At 39.9% G+C, this 23,054-nt stretch overlaps 1 protein-coding gene across 1 annotated transcript in view; it reads right to left on the bottom strand.

Moving 5' to 3' along the window:
* The window catches only part of acsl3a (acyl-CoA synthetase long chain family member 3a), a 31,086-nt gene extending 15,660 nt beyond the window's left edge, over positions 1–15,426 (bottom strand). Inside the window, exons 1-4 of the mRNA XM_073462387.1 lie at positions 14,950–15,426; positions 12,000–12,177; positions 3,502–3,611; positions 2,299–2,437 (exon numbers count right to left, since the gene is read on the bottom strand). Of these exons, the coding sequence (XP_073318488.1) occupies positions 2,299–2,437; positions 3,502–3,611; positions 12,000–12,177; positions 14,950–15,324 (802 nt within the window). The 5' untranslated portion in view covers positions 15,325–15,426. The remainder of the gene's footprint in view (positions 1–2,298; positions 2,438–3,501; positions 3,612–11,999; positions 12,178–14,949) is intronic.
* Positions 15,427–23,054: the final 7,628 nt, after the last annotated feature.

Genomic DNA, 23,054 nt, shown 5'->3' with positions numbered 1-23,054 from the left:
CATGTGTGCAGGATAAACAAGCAGTGGCTGTCAAAGGCCAAGGAAACATTTAAAAGTGTCCGTAATTCAGTAGAGGCTGAGTGAAAATTCAAACACATGGATGGAAAATTGTCCGTGATATTAAACAATCAGGCCCATCTTGGCACAATGAAGAGTTTATATCTGACTGTGCTCGCCAAAAAACACCATCTCCTTTTATTCACTTTCTGACACTCTCTATTGCACTGCTCAGTCACTCCTCTTTAATCATGTTCTTCATTATCTCTACTATCAGGACTTCAACTGTGTATATTTGGTGGGCACCATCCCTGCAACAACTACTCTAATGCAAGTGGGATTCCTAAGTTGATGCTTAAAGGTAAGTGTTAAAAGTGTGAAGACTGCTATGCTAACTCTAACGGCCTTGGTTACACTTGAAACAAACTATTCTATGTTTCACCCAACAAAATCTGAAGGCAGGAGAGTATGTAAGCTCTTCCAAAATGCAGTAACTTGCACAAATGGGAATAACGTTACACACTTTCAGATAGTTCTCCTCCAAAAGAATTTATGGTGCTGCACTTTCTACATACACAAAGTGACAGAAGTGTTCAGTATAAAATTGACTTAAAAAAAGTGACTCAGTGAAAGAAGAGAGCTGAGATGTGTTTCGGGGAGGACGTTACAGATTCTGTTCAACCAAAAACAGCCCTGTGTAAGACAATGCAAGGGGATATGTTGTTGGGGGTGTGTTGCTTCAGGAAAGACAATGAAATACAACCCAGGAAGTCCAGTTTGTGTGACAGATCTGTTAATTTGGACGCTTTTAAGATGCCAAAATGCTGCACAGCAGTTTATAATACTTTAAAAAGTATTTTAAAACTCTGGAAAATGATCTCTGTAACACCGCTTTTACAAGACGATTGCAAAGTAAACAGCAGAAATAAGTAGGTCGTCCTTGTTGCCAAGTAATCCACCAAGAATGTCCAAATGCATGCATCTGATTTCACAATGCACCTGCTTGCTAGATGATGTCTTTGGCATGTTTTGCAGGACCTCTGGCTCCAATGAAATGATTAAGAGAGCCGTGTTTTTTTTAAGCCTTGATAAGTCGGTCTTACATAATGCTGCCTTAGGGAGAGTCCTAAAATGGCTTCCTTTTTTCCTCCATTATTCCTTGTGCTGTTGTTGCACTGTCTGTCCATAGGTGAGGTTTACAATTAATGCCTATTAGAAATGTTGTGTGTTTCTTAAAATCAAGGAATGTAATCTAGGCAATAGTTGAAAGGACAATCGCGTGTCTAGACAACAGGGGTGACGATCCCTCTCTGAGCCATCTATCTGAATAAATAAAAGGCGGGAAACAAAACCAGTCAGTGGTTTGCTTGGCTAGCAGCAGTGTACTCTTCATGTGGGAATGAGAAATCAGACTTAATTTTCTGTCTCACTCTGCTTTCTGCTCTGCATCTCGAGGACCAAAAGCAAAACTAAGATGGAGCGCAGCAGGCCTCAAAGACCAAACAGAGGATGAAGGGAGGAATAAAGGAGAGGAAGGGAGAGTAAAGTACTTTACAGTCAGAAGAGGAGGGCCTCCCCTCTTTCTCTTTCCCTTTACTCAGATACGAGTCATGTAGGAGTGTGTGCTCTGAGAGTTGATGTCATGTGAAGTTAACAGCGCTGTGTGTAAACATGACCCTCCTCTATATCCCAGTGCTCCATCCTCCCCTCCTAAACCTACTTCCTTCCCTCTTTATCTGCACACGATACTACCAGTTTCGCTTGTGTTGGGTCAGTCAGTTCAAGGGGCCGCAATAAAAGGCGAGGAGGGAGCGAAGGTTTTTCCTCATTCATCCGATTCACTAACTGAATAAGCATCGTATCAACCTTAATCTGACACAGATGTGAGCACTTCCTCATTCACATGACCTAATGGGACTGATACCAATCCGCCTCCACCCTCCTACCCCCAAGAAAAACTCCACCATGACAATCCCATTTAGAGTGGGACTATCTGATACTAACTGCTTAGAGTTTTAAACTCTGCTTTTAAAACAACAGTGATGCACAGTATGAAACACACATGGGAGAAGCATTAAGGACGGTCCAGGTTGTAAGATTAAGTGGCATCTAGCTCTGTTGCTGCATGGGAAAATGAACTCATGAACTCACTCAAATGAAAACAGCAAAAAAATTGAAAATGTTTTAAAACATTTACTTTTTTTTAAGTAACTCTAGAAGTAACTCTATAACTCTAATTAACTACTAATGAGAACTACGGAAACACACACACACACACACACACACACACACTTAGATTACCATTCTCAGGCTTGGCTCCCAGCTTTTGAACAGCAGCCATGTTGTGGACACTGATGCCACGTGGATATCCGGGCCATGAGGTTGGTGTGTTGTCCACTACAATGATATGCTGCAGCCTTGGAACTTCAATTAGGATAGCCTGACACACAGACGAACACAAAAATGTAATCATGAGCACAAATATGACAAACGTACACGCGTTGTGTACACATAATCACGTGATGAAAACCAGGTGTCTCCTTTGACAAGTAACATGCACATCATCTTCATCAATATTTGGGCTGAGAGGGGATGTGTGAGAGTGAGCAGAGGAGCTGTGTTTATGCCACCTCGATAAAAGGGGAGATGGATTGCCAGAGCACCATTTGTCTTTGGGGATTGAACTTTTCACAAAAGGGTCCTTAACAGCCAGCACGTGCATGTCTCCTTGTTTTTATGACTCTGTGATGACACACACCGCCTCTCAGATTCTCTCTGATGGATAACAGCAGCCTAGAAGTTGCCTATCGTTATAATATTTTTGTTCTAGTCAGGTAGACAAGAGACATTTTGATGTGAGGAACCACTGACAGACTTTGGATCAGTGATATCACTTAGTTCATGGGGATGCATGAGTACACCATTATCTGTATCTGAACCTGTTCAATCAACTAAATTATCTGCGTCCATAGCCATACTAGAAAGGGGCGGGACTTAAACTGGAAGTGGGTGGACATGACTGAAAGATAATTAAAGCCTAAAATTGATATGGGTTGATCAGAAGTTCCTTTATTTATTATTTAGGGTTAGGGTTGTAAAAAAAAACATTAAAAATGTATCGTCCCTGAATTGTATCGTATTGGATTGTCTTTAAAGGGAGAGAGGGGACATCTCTTTAATTTTTCTTACCATTGATTATGTCATGATGCTTTATTGACCTGAAACTGCTGCAGGTGTTGGACTGTACAGACCACTGAGATATGTGCAACGCAAATATAGTAACAACCATTCACTGCTTAATATAATTTGTCTGTTACCACGGAATGACTCAATTAACCCTGCACAGTTGCACATGAAAAGTCTGTGGTTGGGTAATGCTGAAAGTTTATAATCAGCTGACAAAGTGCAGCTGCTGCTTCTGTCAAGGCAAAATTAAGTTTAAATGTGTGCAAAGAGAATAATATCAAATTTTCAGTTTGTGTCTTGGTTGGTGTGTATTCTAACCTTGAGTCTCGTCTCCAGGAGCTCTCTGCTGGTGATGATGTGGGTGACCTGAGACTCATTCAGCCCGTGAGCAATGGCTGGACCTCCCAGTGTGGAGTAAAGGGTAACCACTGCAACACACAGCCATAAAAAATACTGCTATCACAAAATACACATAAATAAATATTCTTGTTTTTTCAGTATATTTACAAAGCCAGTCATGTAACACAGTTAATCATTACTAGACATAATGTAATCGCAATGTAGAGAAAGCACATATCTGTAAGCTAACCCAAACAAAGACTGACCAATCTGAACTTACTTTATGATATAGCTGCAGTTACTTTTGCAATGGATGATTATAATACACTGATCCAAAGAGGTGCTCTCTATTGTTGAGTTCAGACTTGTTTGAGGATCTTGTACCAGAGGCATTCAAAGTTGTATTGTCCTTCAGTCAAACCTTAAGTTTACATTTTTACCAAATAAGGCTGTTGTACTTTTAACTATTTATTTATATGTTTGTTATTCTTAAGTTATTCTCTCTAAGATATAAATATATATGAATACAAATACATATTAATATAAATGCATATACACCAATGGAACTTGGTCACCGTAAATCAAAGCTGACTGTAAGACACTGACCCTTTTGCAACAAAATGCTTTCCTACTTGAAAAAACGCTGATTATTGGTTATACGTCACAGTACTTGGAATAAACAGACAACTTATTGTTTTTTCTTTGATGCCTACAATGAGTCCTTAGCTGTGCCTTTTTCCCAAAATGACAAACAGATGTCTAAGCCTAATTTAAGGGAAGTACCGCTAAGTGTCAACATCAGAGGTTGGAATTTCCTAGTTGAAATTTCCAACTTCTGACCTCCAAGTGAACAAAAAACTTGGCTGACCGTTACAAAATTATGTCTCTTTGGCAAGTGTACACACATATGCACCCTCATAAGTGCGGCTTAGTGTATATACACCAAACAGAGGAGGAAAAACAGCACATGAGGGTACAGACACATAAATTAAACAAAAAAAATGTAACATTTTATTTTATGGCATTTTTATACTTGGAAATGTATCTAAAATACATCCTACAACCTCTCCATGGGTGCCGCCATCATTGTGTGACATCAGACAAATGAAGCTCAGTGTAAGTTCAATAGGGAAGACTAACTTTTCATTCACCTCTCTCCCTGCTCCCTCCATTCACCTGACATGGGCGTCTCTTCATGTACTCTCTCCATTTAACCAACCAGATTCTGCCTCGAACACTATCAGCCAATCATGTCTCTGCTTTCAGACTTAAAACCGCTCTCCTCTCTGCTGTCATTTGTCATTTCAGGCATTCGTGCGACCCTCCTCCACCCCATCCTCCTCCAGCTCTTCATCCAGTAGCTAGGTTCTACTCACCAGAATTAACTCCCCCAATTGTTGACTGCATTATAATGCACATTTGTTGCTTTTTTCAATTTACTCAGGTGCAGTAGACGGTGTGTGGATAAATACATCACAGAAATGGAGGACTTAACATCTACATTTGTGAATAAATAATAATCCAATTATTCACACTGCATGGACACATTTTTCTTGACACTAGCTTAGAGACAAGTCTGTGTGTTTGTATGTGCGTGTTTCTGTGTGTGTATAAAGTCATTATATAGACAGTGAAGCATGTGTGAAGATGGACTATGTACGTGCACTGTCTACACCACTCAGTCCTTCTGGTCTGGCTCTCGTTGCAGTGACGACATCATCAGCCACCTCAAGAGGCCTCAGCACAGCCTCTGAGCCAATGGCACACAAGCTCTCACTGCATGATAAGCTCTTTTGGGGATATAAACAGGACTGGTATGTGAGGTCGTGTGTGTTGTGACTAAATGCATGTCTGATGGAGCACTTGTATGTGTGCTTGCATACTTGCGTCCTCTTGGTAGCATCAGCAGTTGGAGCCATGAGGGCTAAAGTTTGCTTCTTTTTTAATATAAAATCAGATATTGACTAATCAGTGTCTTCCAAATATGCTGATGTGGATATGATATAATAATATTGCATTCTGGTTCTTTGAGAAGACCTTAGCTCACTTAATTCTAGTACAATTTTGATCTCATTTCACAGAAGAGACATTATTCTCATACTATTGTTGAACATGCCCTTTAACAACCATGGGCGTGTGCTGCTTTAACAGCCTCCACTCTTCAGGTTTGATGCTGATCAGACCAGCAGGGCAGTGGTGATTTTTCCCCACATCCCCAGCTGACCCAGACTTGCTCAGCCATTTACCTGAATTTTTCCCACTTGTAAAACTGTGGGAAACACACTTCAGCAGGCCAATATATAGACCAATATATAGACATCGCAATGTCATTTGTTTCTAATATCGTGCACCCCTACTTTAGAACCAATACTAATCGTGTCACTAGGATGTCTCCATAAGAGGAGACTGCACTGTTCCAAAGCAGAAAAATGCATTTAGCCAGTAGCCTGGTCAGTCAGTGGGAAAACTCAAATCACATCAGACCACTAAACACTTAGATATATAAATTTAAAAAATGGGTGATTAATACTTATGCATGTGAGCATTACGCTTGATTGCTATCCATATGCCCCGCTTGTTTGCAATGTTTTCTATGTGTCACTACTAATTGGACTGTTGAATGTTTTTCACCTCCTTGGCCCGGGGGACTGCAGATGAAGAATAGCATATGGCCAATTCTGGCATTATTACCCACGTGTTACCATGTGTTTTATTTATTGCCATCGTCCCTTCTTCAATAAACTTGAAGCTAGGCTAGCTTGGTCAGTTACTCTAGAACCGTTTTTGTTATAGTTGTAGAAAAACACTCAAAATCCAGACAGCTATCAGTAAATCAAATGTTCTGACAAATAAAAGAAAAAAAAAACAGTATCTGTGACTGTTGCAAACCTCGAATAACACCATCCAGTCATTTCAGTCGGTACGAAATAACTGGACAGGGTACCTGTCTACCTACGTACCTGCCTGCCTGCATGCACTCTGCTTGTGCACTTATTGCACATGACCAGAGTCTTCCATAAGACTAGACAGGTGTTTTGCTAAAGCTATTGGTGAGCTAGTTGTACAAGAACGGCAGAGAAAGTTCAGCCCCAATTTCCCAATGCTAATATACTAGCTTGACAGCAGTGAGTATCAACAACCTACCTTCATTGTTTACGTTCATTATAATAATATTAGGTGTTTTCTTACATGTGAATGAGACATGAGGCAGAAGAATATGGTTAACAATAACAATGCTGCGCTGTGTTCAGAGTGCACAGCCCCTGAGCCTGTCGTTCAGTGGCTAACCCAGTTAGCAGACTGAGGTACGTCCGTTTTGATTGTAATCATGTGATTGTGACATTTAACAGAGTTGTATATTTATGTATTTATTAAACTAAAAAAATAAGAAAGATTTTGAAATGTAGCAACAGATATCCCAGCTGACCAGCGAGAGCTACGGGGCAGCCGGTGTCTGTGTTGTCAGGCTGTGCAAGTTCATGTGTTTTGGAGGAGTGGCTCTGGAGGGAGGCATGAACGGAGGAGGTGTGTGTGTGTGTGTGTGTGTGTGTGTGTGTGTGTGTGTGTGTGTGTGTGTGTGTGTGTGTTTTCAAAAGACCAGAGCACCAGAAGCAATTTGGCTTCAGGTCAGCACTCACCTCTGAGAAAAAACAGACAGAGGAAGAGAAAAGGGGAGAGAGTGAAGGAAGAGGTGAGAAAGGTGACAGGAGGAAACAACAGACAGAGAGAGAGGGAGAAAAACACAGAGTAACACAGTCTCTCACACTGACACAAACACAAGGGTTTAAGGGACAGGGCTTAGTGACATCATATTTTTGCGTCATGGAGCTCCGATACTTCCTGCTCTGCTACTGTGTGTGTGCGAGTGAGTGTGATGAGGGCCATGACACCTCCAGCCGTGAGATCTAAACACTCGAGTGGGCCCCAGCTTCACACACTCACACACAAACACACATACACACACGCTCACACATACAACTAGTCATTTTCATACAGAAAACTTCAGGCTCCACTCGTAAACAAAGAATTTGTGAGATATGCAGCCGTGCGTTAACTTGGTCATTTAGCTTTTTTCAGTTCAACAAACAGGATCTTTAAAAGGGTCCCAAGAGTCAAATTTCCTCGACTCCAGAGAGGAACATGTAATCCAGCCAAAACTGCAGTTATGAGGTTTTTATATGACAGTATGATGTAGATAATTTATGCTGTTTAACTACTGCTCTTTAAACCTTGTTCATATTAAACTCAATCATATGAGAAGTAGAGCACATTTGCCTTTTGACAAAGCCAATATACAGCAAATATACAATGTGCGCGCACACACACACACACACACACACACACACACACACACACACACACACACACACACACACACACACACACACACACACACATACACAGACACACAGACACACATATACACACACACAACACAGTGTGTGAGTTCACTGGGGGCCTTTGGCTGACTCCTTGATGCCTCTGTCAACATCAGATGTTCATGTAGACTCTCTCACCCCTCTTCTGACGCCATCACCCATCACTTCTCTCCCTCTCTTTCCTCCCCTCTGTCTCTTCCTCCATCGCTCTTTCCAACCTTTAACTCCCCTCCACCCCCCTGCACTCTGTGTTATCCACTGCCCCGGGCTTTCAACTGTTCTACTGTTTGTGTTCGCAAGAGGGGAAGATGCTTTAAAGATGCTTTATTGGAGTGTACTTGCAGTGCATTATAAAAGTGTGACAGTTTAATGGAGCATTGGTACAGAATATATTAAAGTGTAAATCAGCAGGGAATCCCTCAGGGCATGAGGCTGCTGCTGGACTGCTCTCTGCTCCAGACTTACTTTTTACACTGGTTGCATTAGTGCACCTAACTCAGGTGTAAAAGCACAACATTAAGGTGCATCCAATAACACATTTTATTTTAATTCCTTCACACATTATTTAAATGAATGTAAACAAAGGTGCAGATAGACACAACAAGAAACTGCAACAACCTCAAAAAGTTAGAATGTGCTGGTGTTTAAAGTGCTAGTCAAATAAATAAAGCAACCTCAAATATTATTGGGGTCTTGTAAAAACCACTAATTGATATAAAAGTTTACAATTTATACACAGAAAATATGTTTAATGGCTAGTATTTGTTTAAAGGCAAGTGTCTACACCTAGTTGTTGTCTTTTAAAATATATATTTAGACATTTTTAATCTGACCTGCTGAATATTGAGCACATAGATGCAAAGGTTTAGGTGCAATTTACAGATTTTTGGGCACATATGCAACCAAAATAGTCGCAGCCTAGAGCCCTAGTAGGTTGATCGAAAATCTCAACCTTCTCTGTGGTTTACAGTGTTGACTTATCCTTCAACATTAACATCACACTAATATGCAGCTTTTTTGCATTTCGAACATTTATCAGATATTGTTTTTATTTACTTGAAGTAATTACTTTGTTTTTTTAATGTCATGATTCGTATAATGTTCCCTGTAACAATAAGACTTGTGTTGATGTGCTTCACTGTGTAGAATGATGTATGTGCACAGTTTGACACTAGAAGGCTGTTTTAATATTCATTGCTGAACGTGTAAATTTCCTCTGTGCTCACTGGAAATCTGATTTTAAGAGGCGGACCCACAAGCCAAATTCATGACATCACAAAGTTTGTAATCCAATCCTGGTCCAATATTCAGTTGATGGGAAAATTTGAAGCCTCCTAGAGAATGGCCTTAAATTAAGGTAGAAGAGATCTTCTGTGATGTAGCTAAACTTTTGAATCATAGATTCATGATATTTTAATGAGGGAGAAGGAGTAGGTGTAATTTTAAGGATTTTAGCAAGATAATAGAACTTATCTATCAATATTTTGATCATAAAAACCCTATTAGTCAGAGTACAGTGTTTTATATACATATTAAACATGTCTGGAGGGGATCTTTAAATGATTCATCTGGATCTCTTCACCTGAAGAAATGAAAAAACTATTTTGGGCTGACAGGGACCGAGTTCTGTTTTTGTTTTATGAGTTTGTTTGTTTTATGAGAAAAATGACGGCTTCTTTTTTTCGTAACACATACGAGCTGAAAGGACCTTTTTCCAGTGCAAAGTCTTTTCGTTAGAGAAGAACTAACGTACGAGTGGCTACGCTGTGCATGTGTTAAACTATTTTCAGCATTTGAGTGTGTTTCCTTTACAAGACAATGAAATGGATGGAGACGAAAAAAGTGGAGGAGGAGAAATGGGACACTTATATAACAGCAAAGCAGAAGGGACAAATTGACCTTCTTCTGTCTCAGCTGGGCCCTGCATGTTAGTTGTCCACTGCACCCACATGTGCATGTACACACACACACACACACGCTCACACACACACACACACACACACACACACACACACACACACACACACACACACACACGCACACACACACACACACACATGCTCACATGCACACACACAAACACACACACTCACTCACAGTCCCAAACAGAAATGGCTATAAATCAGCCTGATTCAGACACATTTGGAAGATGCTCAGTGGGAAAGATTAAACTGAGGAACACAGTGAACAAAGTGAGTCCCAGCACAGGACAACCTAAACTGAAAGTACACTTTAGTCTGCTCTACAGCAGACTCCCATTGTTTTCAATACTCTTTTAAAATATTGAAATTTTCAAGCATTATTTCCTATCAGAAAAAAAGGTAAGAATATGATTAGAGCTCCAATGATCAATGATTGATTAGCTATCAACTAATAAATTAAGCGCCAACTATTTTGATAATTGATTAATCAATTCAAGTCAAAAAGAAAATCCAAATTCTCTGAATCCGGCTTCTTAAATGTGAATATTTTCTGGTTTCTCTACTGCTCTGTAACAGTAAACTGAATATCTCTGGGTTGTGGACAAAACAAGACATTTGAGGAAGTCATCTTGGGCTTTGGGAAACACTGATCGACATTTGTCACCATTTTATAATATTTCGTAGACCAAACAACTAATAGTCTAATTTAGGAAATAATCAAGAATGAAAATAATTATTAGTTGCATCCGTAGTAATGCAACCCTTCGGAAAGGGAGGGGTGAGCGAGGGAGTTTTGCAATCTAAAACCTCACCGTTAGATGCTGCTAAAGACTCGATATATTACACACTGTACCTTAAACACACACACACACACACACACACAGTACTGTTCATGGGAGTACATGTCTCCATGGATTTCAGTGTTAACTAGATTTAGTTTTTTTTAGCAGAAGGGCAAATATCTGAAACCAAATGCAGACCATGTGAAAGAACATAGTCTCACAATTACAAAAACTAGAGCTGTAATTATTACTGTGGTTGATTTGTTGACTAGTTGATTGACAGGAGACTATTTTGAAACTATTTTTATAATCGACTAACAATAAGTGAAAACTATTATTACTGCCTTAAGGTTGTATGATTCCACCTACATAAATAAATACACTTAACATCTTTTATTGAATCAATTCAAGTGTTTTTATTGACAAAATGGAAGTTATTAGCCTACTATATTTTGATTTCTGTGAATAATTTCCAGTAAGAAATATTTTGTCTTCTCTTAGAGATTTTTTTTACAGAGGAGTACAGAGGTAGAGAGCATCATCACATGGTGAAACAACAATCACCTAAAGCTCAAAATAAAGTCAATAGAGTCAATCAAGCTGATTGCGATCAACAACAAATTTGAAGAAATGACAGCAGACAATGCTTCAAATGTGGATGTTGCTGCAAAGAAGCTACAAATTGTAAAATGAAGATGCTTCACAAATTCCTTCAAAATCAGTGCCACCAATTCAGCATCCAACCAAATGTGAAATATAGTCTCAATCTCCCCTTCTGTTCCTGAGTTATGGTGTTGAATTATGGACAGACAAGTGGTTTTGCAGAACATTACGATGTCAGTGAAAGTGACCTTATGATATTGACCTTGATATAAAAATTCATATCTTCATAATTTTATCCTATTAGGCATTTGAGTGAAGTTTTGTCATAATTAGTGTATGAACTCTTGAATTATAACCAAAAATGTGCTTTCTGAGGCTGCATTGACCTTTGACCACCCTATTCTAATCAGTTCATCGTTGAGTTCGAGTGGATTTTTGTGCTAAAGGTGAGGAAATTCCGTTGACGTGTTCCTGAGATATCACGTTGAGAATGAGACCGACAGACCTGAAAGCGTAATACCTCTGGCGATGGCAGTTGTTGGTGCGGATGCTTAAAACCAATGACAGTATATATCAAATAAACAAAACCACTGAGTGGAAAAAAATAACTGACATGTGACAGAGAAAAACAATATGTAAGAGACTGATGCTTCTAACTGCCATGTAATAATTCGACTTCACTGCAGTGTTTGCAATACAGATTCAAAGATATTTTCATGAGTTGTTCACATCATTTCTCCACCCTCATCTGCGTATTTCTGTGTCCATACTCACAGACACGCTGGACTCACATGGGAAGTTGTACAAGAAGCAGGCCTGGGCAGCAATGATCCACTCGGCTCGTGTCTCGCAGAAGATGGCGATGGTGTTTTTTGGCCGTTGACCCAGTGATGCCAAACCACTGCCCAGCTGGGATGCCGCTGTGAGGACTTCCTCATAGGAGAGCCAGCAGTACTCACCCAGAACCACCTGCAGGGGGAGAGAGGGAGTGGGAGAAAGTATAGTAAGTGATGAAGAAAAAGGAAAATAAAAAAGGTACAGTAGATAAAGGAAGTGGGGAAGGATAAATGTTCCGAGTTTGCAATAATCCAAATCATTACAATTAAAAGCACAATACCCACTTCCTCAACACTATAGTATAGTTATATTCCACAGTCACATGTTTGGTCTGTTTCATATTAAGAAGTCACAGGAAACAGAATGAAGGTTCATTGCTACCAAACAGAACTACTTCCTCTTCTGCTGTCATTCTCATACTGTCGCATTTCACGGTCTTCATCTGCAGGATAAACACAGGCTTCTGGATACACTCTCCGACACCCATACACTGATGACACACAGTAAACAAGGAACTTCCTGCATGTGTTAGTGAGGTTACACTGGCTCCTAATGGTTAATAAATGTAGTGCACACAAACACAGAGAGAAAGACACACAGTAATGATGACTACAGTACTCTTTTCTTTGTGTTAGAAACAATAGTTCAACAGCTTAACATGTTCTCTTGCAGCAATAAGTGTTTCAGCAGTGGGGTTTAAATGGATTATAAGGATCAGGCTGCTGGGATTAGTGGGGTAAATCAGAGGTAATGTAACCACATGTCAATGTTTGCCAACTCCTCACTGTGCAGGTACCGTGCATACTTTGATAAATTGAAAGCTGAAGTAACTTTTTAGACTGTCTATAAATACAGGTGTTTGTATATTAGTATATTTTCTGAGAGCAAAACATGCTTGTAGCCTGTTGGGACAGAAACTGTTGTAAATCCAGATTTTACTTCTTTTTCATACTCCAAAACTCAAATATACCAATCTCTCTATCCTTCTCTCCCCACTGTTAACATTTGTAAGATTGTTGGAATTTTGGTAGTCTGAGAGAATAACAAACAGCAGTCAGCTGAAAAAGTAACAATGACTGAAACCAATTCATTTAAGCACTGAAAATGCTGCAAGAGGTGGGTCAAGACAGAGTCACAGAAGAACACTAGACAGCTGTGATTATTGATGCACGATATATATCAGACCGATTAATTATCAACCCGATGTCATTAACCCTGCTATTAATCTGTATCAGTGAAATTATAGCTGATAGAACAGATACAGCAATACAAAGCCAATCTGCTTTCATTGAGTTAACAAGTGCATTCTGCACAAGCAGTCTACACACTCTGATACAGTAGGTTGTGATATGCACTTTTTAAAGTTGGTTTGTAGGAGAAGAAAAACAAATGCAGCACAGTTATTGCGCTCATGATGTCAAACTGCTGCACCTTGGTAGAGCCAAACATGGTACTTTTTTTTTTCTTCAAGTCTGGCCCTTCTAAAAAGCAACTGAACAGGCCTGGCTTACAGCTTGCTCTGCTCTCTGCTTAAAATGAGGAATGCGGACAATTCAAACCAATTTGATTTGAAGGAGGGACACACATTTCTCCACACAGTGTGACTAACATGTGGTGCAGAAAAACAATTCAGATCTATTCCTTATATTCATTCTCCTCGTTCTATCCTTTCTGAAGCTTCTTTAAATGTCTTCACACCACTGTCCAACCCCTGGCTATTCAATCTTTGATTTATTCATATTCTGTTACTCTCATACTCTTTTCCAATCATCCCACCTTGAAAAAACAATAAAATTTTGCCATAATACAACGGGATGTTTTTGTAGTAAAGGATAGATCCCAGGCAGACACACATTAAATGAAAAGTGAAGTAATAACTACATTTCTTATTATCTAAAAATCCCATGAACAAAACAGGTCTGTGTAGCCAATGTCTGATAAATCTTCTTCCTCTGTGACATAGAACTCCATGGCTGTCCAAAAATCATTACGAGGCTGCTCTGTATTTTAAGTCAATCCCACATAAAACCATCCTGGAGCTATAATACTCAGTAGTGCAGCAAATCTGTGGCTTAAAATAGTCCCCAAACTAATGCACCTTTTTACTCTGGTTTGAGTAAATTCTGCTAAAAACTACAGTGCCCAGCTGCTTTAGGAAATATTTAGCCTTTTTTTTTTTTTTTTTTTTAAATGCAACTACACAAATGTAGGTCTTCAGTGGGAACAAAAGGGACTGAGAATAAGAGCCACTTGATACAGTTTTAAGTCGAACGGTAGGGCCTTTATTGGTGGTATATCAGTATTATCTATGCTATATGCACTGTATTTGGGAGATAGCATTGGCAAGAATTATGAAAAAAAAAAAATTCAATTACAGTAATTTCCTTACTTTGGTGGGGATTTCTCTGACTTACTGAAGGGCCCTACTTGGAGAAACACTGCCATAATCCAGCCAAACCAAAATGTTAGATATTACAGTAGCGATAGCTGTAATTTATAGTAGCATTATAATGAAGTACTGGAGTGCTGCAGAGATGCCCTGGCTGACAAATCTTGTTCTCCAGATATAAGAAGACATGTTAGTTTGGTACAGAGACAGACCCCCCAAAAATGTCACATCATCATGATTTTAATAGTTTTCCAATGAAAACATAAATTGTGATCATGGTGAGTCCCAAAGAATAAAATGAAAAATTATCATTCACATTAATTGTTATTCATAGCACAATTCCAATATCTGTTTAAATGATCTAATGATCTTTTTTTTTGCCATATTGTGCAGCCCAACTGACCAGGTATTATCATTATTATTATTATTTGACATTTTGGGTATAATTTTACATCATTAATGTAATGATTTAAGATGTATGCTTATAGAAGCAGACTTCCTGTCTCACTCTTTACCTTCTTGAACACCTTTCCATTGTTCTGTCGCTCGTCCTCCTCACTGATCACCTCCCTCGTCCCGAGACAGTCTCTGTGTGGGAACCTCGTGGCTGCGTACTCAAACATCTTATCCAGAGTGTCGGCTCCTGGGTGCAGCGATGTCACCAACCTTTTGGCAGCGTTCACTGCTCTGTAAGGTCCTTCTGGACGTCCCAGCAATGGACGGGCCTTAGCTCTCTTCGCTCGCTCCTCCTCTGAGCCGTAGAAGCCTCCATCAGGTGTGGAGACCCAGCTGAGGATGTAGGAGGGCAGGAAGGTGATGAAGGTGTAGATCCATACCATGAGATGGAAGAGGAGCAGCAGCATGGGGTTCAGGTCCTCCTTCAGCTTCATCTTGGTGAAGCTGTGAAGACGCTGGAGTGCACTGAAGAATGAGTGTGGAGGAAGACGAGTTGTGAGAAAAAGGTCCTACTCCTGTCGTTGCAGTCAGTCCTTCTTTTCCTTCCTTCTTTCTTTTAGGGAGCTTCACTCACACTCTATGGCAATAAAGTACCCACAGGTCCAGGCGACTCCTGGAAAATAAATGACATCATCCTGGCATTAGAGCAACAACTGACATTCAAGTTTTTTTTTTTAAAACTAGTTTAAAAATGATATTATGCCTGTGCTTATAACGATCCTGACCTTCGAGCCCCTTAAAGTCTGGGAAAAAAAATCAACTCATTCAGAAACCGAAACAAAACAAAACAATCAGTCACGTGTGCTCCACCACTCACAAAAAGCAGAAGGGAAAATTTTGTTCTTGGCAAACCGCGGTGTGACAAACAGAACGGCTCTGTGTTTTTTAAAATGTTTCTTCTTCTTCCTGCAGCCCCTGTGTCCACTTCACTCACCTGTCAGTGTCGCACACTGTTAGCATCAACGACACAAAGAAAGAAAGAGAAAAAGGTAAATGAAAGCAGCAGGGAAAGATGAGAAATGAGAAAAAAACTAGAGCTGCAATTGACCAATCATTTTTATTAATCACTGACTGATTTATCTGTGTGAGTAATTTTTCAAGAAAAAAAAGTCAAAATTCTCTGATTCCAGCTTATTAAATGTGAATATTTACTGTTTTTTTTATTCCTCTATGACAGCAAGCTGAATATTTTTTGAGTTGTGCACAAGACAAGACATTTGAGATTGTCACTGGGAAACACTGATCAACATTTTCACCATGTTCTGATATTGCATAGACCAAACAATGTATCAATCAATCCAGAAAATAATCATCAAACTAACCAACAATGAAAATAATCGCTAGCTGAAGCCATAGAAAAAGCAAACAAAAAGGTTTGAAAAGAGAAGAAAACTGAAGAAAATGTCAAATGTCAAATGGATAGACTGTCTCTAAGTGTGCAAGAGGTTTCTGAATGAGCATGTGTGATGGGGTGCAAGCTATTAGAGGAGATGGCAGAGAGAGGAACAGATTAGTACACAGTCAGAACAAGCTGCAACTCAAGTACCGCCAAGTAGTGGCTCCACTGACTGTACCCATTAAGCTGCATGACGTAAGATTTAGACAGCCTGTAGTCAGTTATGCTCAGAGGGACTGTCACACACTCCTCCACAACTGGGATTCTACTGTATGAGCATATTTCCTACAAGTCATCTCATTTCTTAGTTTCGATTCTAATAAAACTGTAGACAACACCCGCTCCAGCCACAGTCTGTTCATCCTGCGGCCGTCTGGCAAAAGATACAGAAGTATCCGCTGCCCTACTGCCAGACTACAGAGCAGCTTTTTTCCTTGAGCTGTGAGGCTGCTTAACTCATCCTCAACAGGCCATGAAATAAAGCTTTTCTGGTGTAGCATAAAGGGGCTGAAACTTGCATCACACTGAGTTGTAGAATAACTTAACGTTGAACCTTTGGACACACACTCAATATGAAAAACTATGGCAGTGATGGAGACTGTAACACGGAATAGGTGCTCATTTGAGTTTGGGAGCTGTCCAGAGTTCTGAACAGAGATCCGAGTTAAAGGTTATCTCATCGCCACGGCTGACGGGTTTCCTCAGTCTCCCGTTTCCTCTGTTAAAAACAATCTGGATTTTAAGTGTTTCGGATTTTAATTGTGGTTTACTGCAAATCCTAAATTAGTGATACCACATAGTCCTCATTATTATAACTAGAATATCCGCCTATCACAGATACTATACCAGTATCAAGAATATGTCGCTGATATTGACAGATATGAAAACTTTTTGGTTTTAAAGTGCAGAGTGCAGAGTGAGAGTGGTTTATAGCTTTTACATTTCAGTGAAGTTTGCTGTTTCAGTTCACTGATATCATTTTAGACAATAAAGTTTATTGTGAAATGAGTGACAAGTAGAACAATGGGAGGTAAATCCAGCAGGAAACCTATTCTATTTTAGCATACTTTCCTATTTCTTAACTTGTTTTAATGTTTTGTTTTAATGTTTTTTTAAATGCTTTTACTGTAATTGTATGCACCTGTAAAGCACTTTGAGTTGCCTTGTGTCTGAATTGTGCTATACAAATAAACTTGCCTTGCCTTGCCTTGCCTTGAAACTGTGAAATATCCTGCCACCATGGTTACTACATTCGATCATTGCAAAAAATTTGTGTATATCAGCAGGTATATCGGAATTTTTTACGCCAATATCGGTATCTGCATTGGCTCCAAACACTGTATATTGGTCAGGCTCTACTTTCTATGTACATACAGTCAAGCCCGAAATTATTCATACCCCTGGCAAATTTTGACTTAAACTTACTTTTATTCAACTAGCAAGTTTTTTCTTGATTGGAAATGACACAGGCGTCTCCCAGAAGATAATAAGACGATGTACAAGAGGCATCATTGTGGAAAAAAATATTTCTCAGCTTTTATTTACATTTGAACAAAAAGTGGCATGTCCAAAATTATTCATAATTATTCATATTATTCAATAATCAATAGAAAAGCCTTTATTGGCTATTACAGCAATCAAACACTTCCCATAATTGCTGCTTTTTGCATGTCCCCACTGGTATTTTTGCCCATTCATCTTTAGCGATGAGCTCCAACTCTTTCAGGTTGGAGGGTCTCCTTGCCATCACCCTGATCTTTAGCTCCCTCCACAGATTCTCAATTGGATTCAAGTCAGGACTCTGGCTGGGCCACTGCAAAATGTTAATGTTTTTGTCCGCTAACCATTTCTTCACCACTTTTGCTGTGTGTTTTGGGTCATTGAAATGTCCACTGGTGCCCAAGGTCAAGTTTCTCTGCAGAATGCCTGATGTTGTTGTTGAGAATCTTGATGTATTGCTCTTTTTTCATGGTGCCGTTTACTGTGATTAGGTTACTTGGTCCATTGGCTGAAAAACAACCCCAAAGCATTAGGTTCCCACCACCATGTTTGACAGTGGGGATTGTGTTCTTAGCGTTGAAGGCTTCTCCTTTTTTACGCCAAATGAAGGATACATGGTGGCCAAACATTTTTGTTTCATCTGACCGTAAAACAGAAGACCAGAAGTCTTCTTCTTTGTCCAGATGAGCATTTGCAAAGGCCAAGCGGGCTTTTGTGTGCCTTATCTGGAGAAGTGGCGTCCTCCTTGGTCTGCGTCCGTGGAACCCAGCAGTGTGCAGTGTCCATTGGACTGTCTGCCTTGAGACATTGCCACCAGCAGAGCCCAGATTCACCAGGATGGCCTTGGTGGCGATCCTTGGATTCTTTTTCACCTCTCTCACTATCCTCCTGGCCAGCACAGGTGTCACTTTTGGCTTCCGACCACGTCCTCTGAGATTTTCCACAGTGCAGAACGTCTTGTGTTTTTTAATAATACTTTGCACTGTAGCCACTGGAACTTGAAAACATTTAGATATGGCATTATAGCCCTTTCCTGACTTGTGAGCAGCCACAATGCGCAGCTGCAGGTCCTCAGTGAGCTCCTTTGTCTTAGCCATGACTGTCCACAAACCAACTGCAGAGAGCTGCTGTTTTTCACCTGTTGAGTTGATTAAAACAGCTGTTCCCAATGAATCAGGGTAATTAGGATGCTTTAGAACAGCTTGGACTATTTTGAATGGTATATAACTTTGGATTTTCTCATAGAATGTGACAGTTTGCAAAGGGTATGAATAATTTTGGACATGCCACTTTTTGTTCAAATGTAAATAAAAGCTGAGAAATATTTTTTTCCAAAATGATGCCTCTTGTACATCATCTCATTATTTTTTGGGAGAAGCCTGTGTCATTTCCGGTCAAAAAAAAAAAACTTGCTAGTTGAATAAAAGTAAGTAAATTTTCCAGGGGTATGAATAATTTGGGGCTTGACTGAAGATGTGAGGTCAAATACACAAATACACAAATCTGTGTGAAATACCAAGTTTTTGGTGAGACCCTTTTCCCCACAGTTTCAATCTGCACCTTTCCCGTCTGGCGTGTCAGGTTATTGATTACTATTAATGTCCTCTCTTACAAATGAGTGAGCAAATGATAGTTGAATCTCTTCACTGTCACAGCCCCCATTAGATATTACAAGACTTCTGGTTAATAGGGTTGGTAAAAACTGCCGTTTGAGGCCTCCAGTGTGAGAAATAACCATAATGCTTACTGACATTTCTATTTAGTCCACCAACTGTCTTGCAGCTGAAACAACATGTCCCCTGTTGAAAAGGTGTGGCCATGCACACACACACACACACACACACACACACACACACACACACACACACACACACACACACACACTAAAGCCCCTAACAATCTATTCTCACCGCACCGATTCATTATTCATATGAGGGGGAGGCTCATCTTGCTCCCCTGAAGCACCACATCCCTCCCCTCCCAAAACTGACACACACTGTACCAACTTGTCTCCCAATACACTCATCCCTCAAGTGTCCCTTTGAGACTCATAAATAAATCAAAGGTTTTACCAGCAGTGCTCTCCCAGACTACCATCTGGTCCCTGTGGGACTCGCTGTTGTTCTTCTGGGTGTCTTGTTACCCAGCCGGCCTGGATGCCTCACTTCATCACAGAGCAAAAACTGCGCCCTGGTGGAGATGCAGATGCTTAATCCCATCGCCTGCTATCATGCACTTTTTGCTTGTTGGTTACAGTTTCTTGCTATTCTTATTATTCATTTTTTGCAGAAAATCAACATGGATGAAAGAGAGGCCACAGAGGAGTCATGTGGTCAACTCGGGTAAACAAACTGTCAGACTACAAGAAAAGAAGAAATAGAGCATGGTGCCTGCAGACTACAACCTCTTTCATGGCTGTTTTGTGTAGACAATGAACAGAAGTTTTAGGTCTGCTGGATGAACAGTTTGTTACAATTCCCCTACCATTTTATTTTCCACCATCTTTTTCAAACCACAAAAAACCACATCTGATATACTTGAAGGAACAGTTCAACCAGAAAATAAAAATTCAGTCATTAGTCTGGTCGTGCCCATACCGATAGAGTCTGGTGAAGTTCATAGTCCACAAAACAATTCTGGGAGTTCACAGCAAAACAGTATTTGCAGCATAAAATGGCTCCAAACATCTCGTCTGGTGTAATCAAAGTCTCTGGTAGTTACAAGATCCCAAATTTGAAAAGACGTCATTTACACCCTTGATGCTTGGTCGAGCTTTTGCACCCTCTTCGTTTCAGACGAGGTGCACACTAATGCTTTTAGGTTAGAAGCTACAATGCAGATTTCACTTTAACAAGGGTGTCAATAATGTCTTTTCAAATAAATTTGGGATCTATCTTATATATATATATATTTTTTTTTACTTTTTTTTACTAACAACAGTCCCCATTTATTTCAGTTATTTAGGAGAATGCTGCAATATTGTTTTGCTGTGAAGCTCCAGAAATGTTTTGTGGACTACAAAACTTCATCTGCCTTTCCATCAGAATTGGGGTGACTAGATAATGACTGAATTTTCATTTTTGGGTGAACTGTTCCTTTAAGTAACAGAGTGACAAAATGTTTTCCTGACTAACAGTGAACAAAAACTGGGTTGATCACTTTCAATCTTTTTATGTGAGCTTCTAGGTATTTTAATGTAGTCTATATACTGTATGTTTCAACTATTATATTAATATATTATTTTCTGAACAATATGAACTACATTCATTAACAGAATGTTAACCAACAGTATTGAGTAGTAATTAGTATAGAATGAATCTGAGGGCTTTTCCTATGTTTTAGATTAGGGGTAATCCAGCAATTTACTCACGCAATTGGAGAGAGATTTAAATGTACTACAAAGATTTTAAACTGGTTATGAAACGGTCTTAATTTAATATTGATGCCTCTTTATGGCCTACATAAGCAAAAGAGACCATCAGCGAGAAGATTGGCTATTTCTGTAGAGTTATTATAGATATTCTTGATGTCTGTCACCAGGTTTGAATCTGATTTATCTGGGTCAGATAAGTCATATAATCAAACTATATTTAGGGCGAGTGCTAAAGATGAATTGAGGGGGTGGTGCGGTACATGCATGCTGAAAAAGGCTTATAAATAAAAAAAAGTATTCATATCTTGTGTCTTTCTTTCACCCTGCTTCCAAAACAAATGCATGCACAAGCCAGATCAACAACTTTACAACATGAGACAGTGATGCTCATACCGCTTTTGACCACAGGGGCCGCCTGAATCAACAAAAAATGAAAGATCCTTGCAGCTGCTTTAAACAGACAGGTAAAAATCAAAGCAGCATAGCTCTCTAATATGGGTCAAATTTGGGAAACACTGGAACCGAGATTTACCATTATACAACTCAATAAGGTCCTTTGTTAGACACTCCCTGGCCGGTAAACACCTCTTTCTTTCAAACTTCGCACCTGCAGTAAAATTATTACACATTTGCAGTATCAACCTCAATCCAAGATTTTTTCATGCATAGTAAACCTCCCTTCAGAGCCACGGAAGGGACTATTCTCGCCACTCTGTGCCACAATTATATGACGAAACCATGGGGAGTGCTACTGTGTGCACAGCGATAAGGTGACGGGCAGAGAGATAAGGCGATGTAGTTATAGAGGGAAGGAGGCTGAAACGTGTGGAAATTGGGAGGGAATGTCGGCTGAGCTTTACATTTCAGGCATTTATAAGAGGCTTTCTGAAAGGTTGAACCACAAATGACCTGATTAACAAACCCAACTCCGCCCTGTAAAAGGTCAAGATCCTAATTTGCCCTATTGCAAGCAAGCTTGACTCTAATCTCTTGTCTTTAAGAGCAAGAAGCGGGTAGTCGCAATATGTAGACTAGTAGTTTGCTCAATGGGTGGCTTTATACAACAAGCAAGCACTTTGCAGGCAGCCTCCACTCAATGGATTAATTGAGTAATATTGTGACATGGTCTGTGTAGCGGTGGGGTGAGCAGGCATGTGTGTGAGTGTCTGTGTGTGCATGAGGGAATCATTGCTTCCTCAAGAGATTGTGTGAATGGGGTCTTTTGTGTGCCGACGTCATCGTGCTTTCACCCACTCAGCTAAGCAGGCAGGCCGAAGTCTTGCAGAAAGTTCAACATGGCCATTGTGGTGAGACGACGCACAAACGCACGACTCGGTCCCAAGGGTCAGACTGCAAGTGTGTGAGAGAGAAAGAGGAGATGTACAGTGTACAGTGCGTTGTGCGTGGGTGTGTGGAGGTGCAGGACAGATTTGCAAACATGAGGTGTATTTGCTCATTTCAAAGAGTGACATAATCAAAAGCTTGCAAAACGACTGAGGAGTTTAAAGTATGGTGAAACTGAGAGTGAAAGCACAAAACACAATTGGTTGGATTATGTGGATCAGACTGAAGCTTTTCTCTGCTTTTGTGTGCTCATGGTGACATAAACTACTGGCAAACACGCCTAGTCACCAACCTATTCCTTTCTCTACTGTGAGCTCTCTTAATGCTTAATTTTCTTTATCACGGGTGAAATAACTAAAGTACATAAAAAAACAATAAAACCTTTGCTCTTTTTACTCACCACTCAGCAGACTCTGTGATTAAGATATGGTTTTAACACCAGAATAATGCAGACATGTGTCCTCCTCACTCTAACGAATGTGGCCACCAGTGAGAAAGAGTGTCTCTCTCTCTGTGTTTTCTAATCACATCGAACCATCCCTGTAAGACAA

Source organism: Pagrus major, chromosome 2 (genome assembly GCF_040436345.1).
Source record: "Pagrus major chromosome 2, Pma_NU_1.0".
Taxonomy (NCBI): Eukaryota; Metazoa; Chordata; class Actinopteri; order Spariformes; family Sparidae; genus Pagrus; species Pagrus major.
Note: the sequence above shows the minus strand (reverse complement) of the source record. Positions and strands in the feature narration are given on the sequence as shown.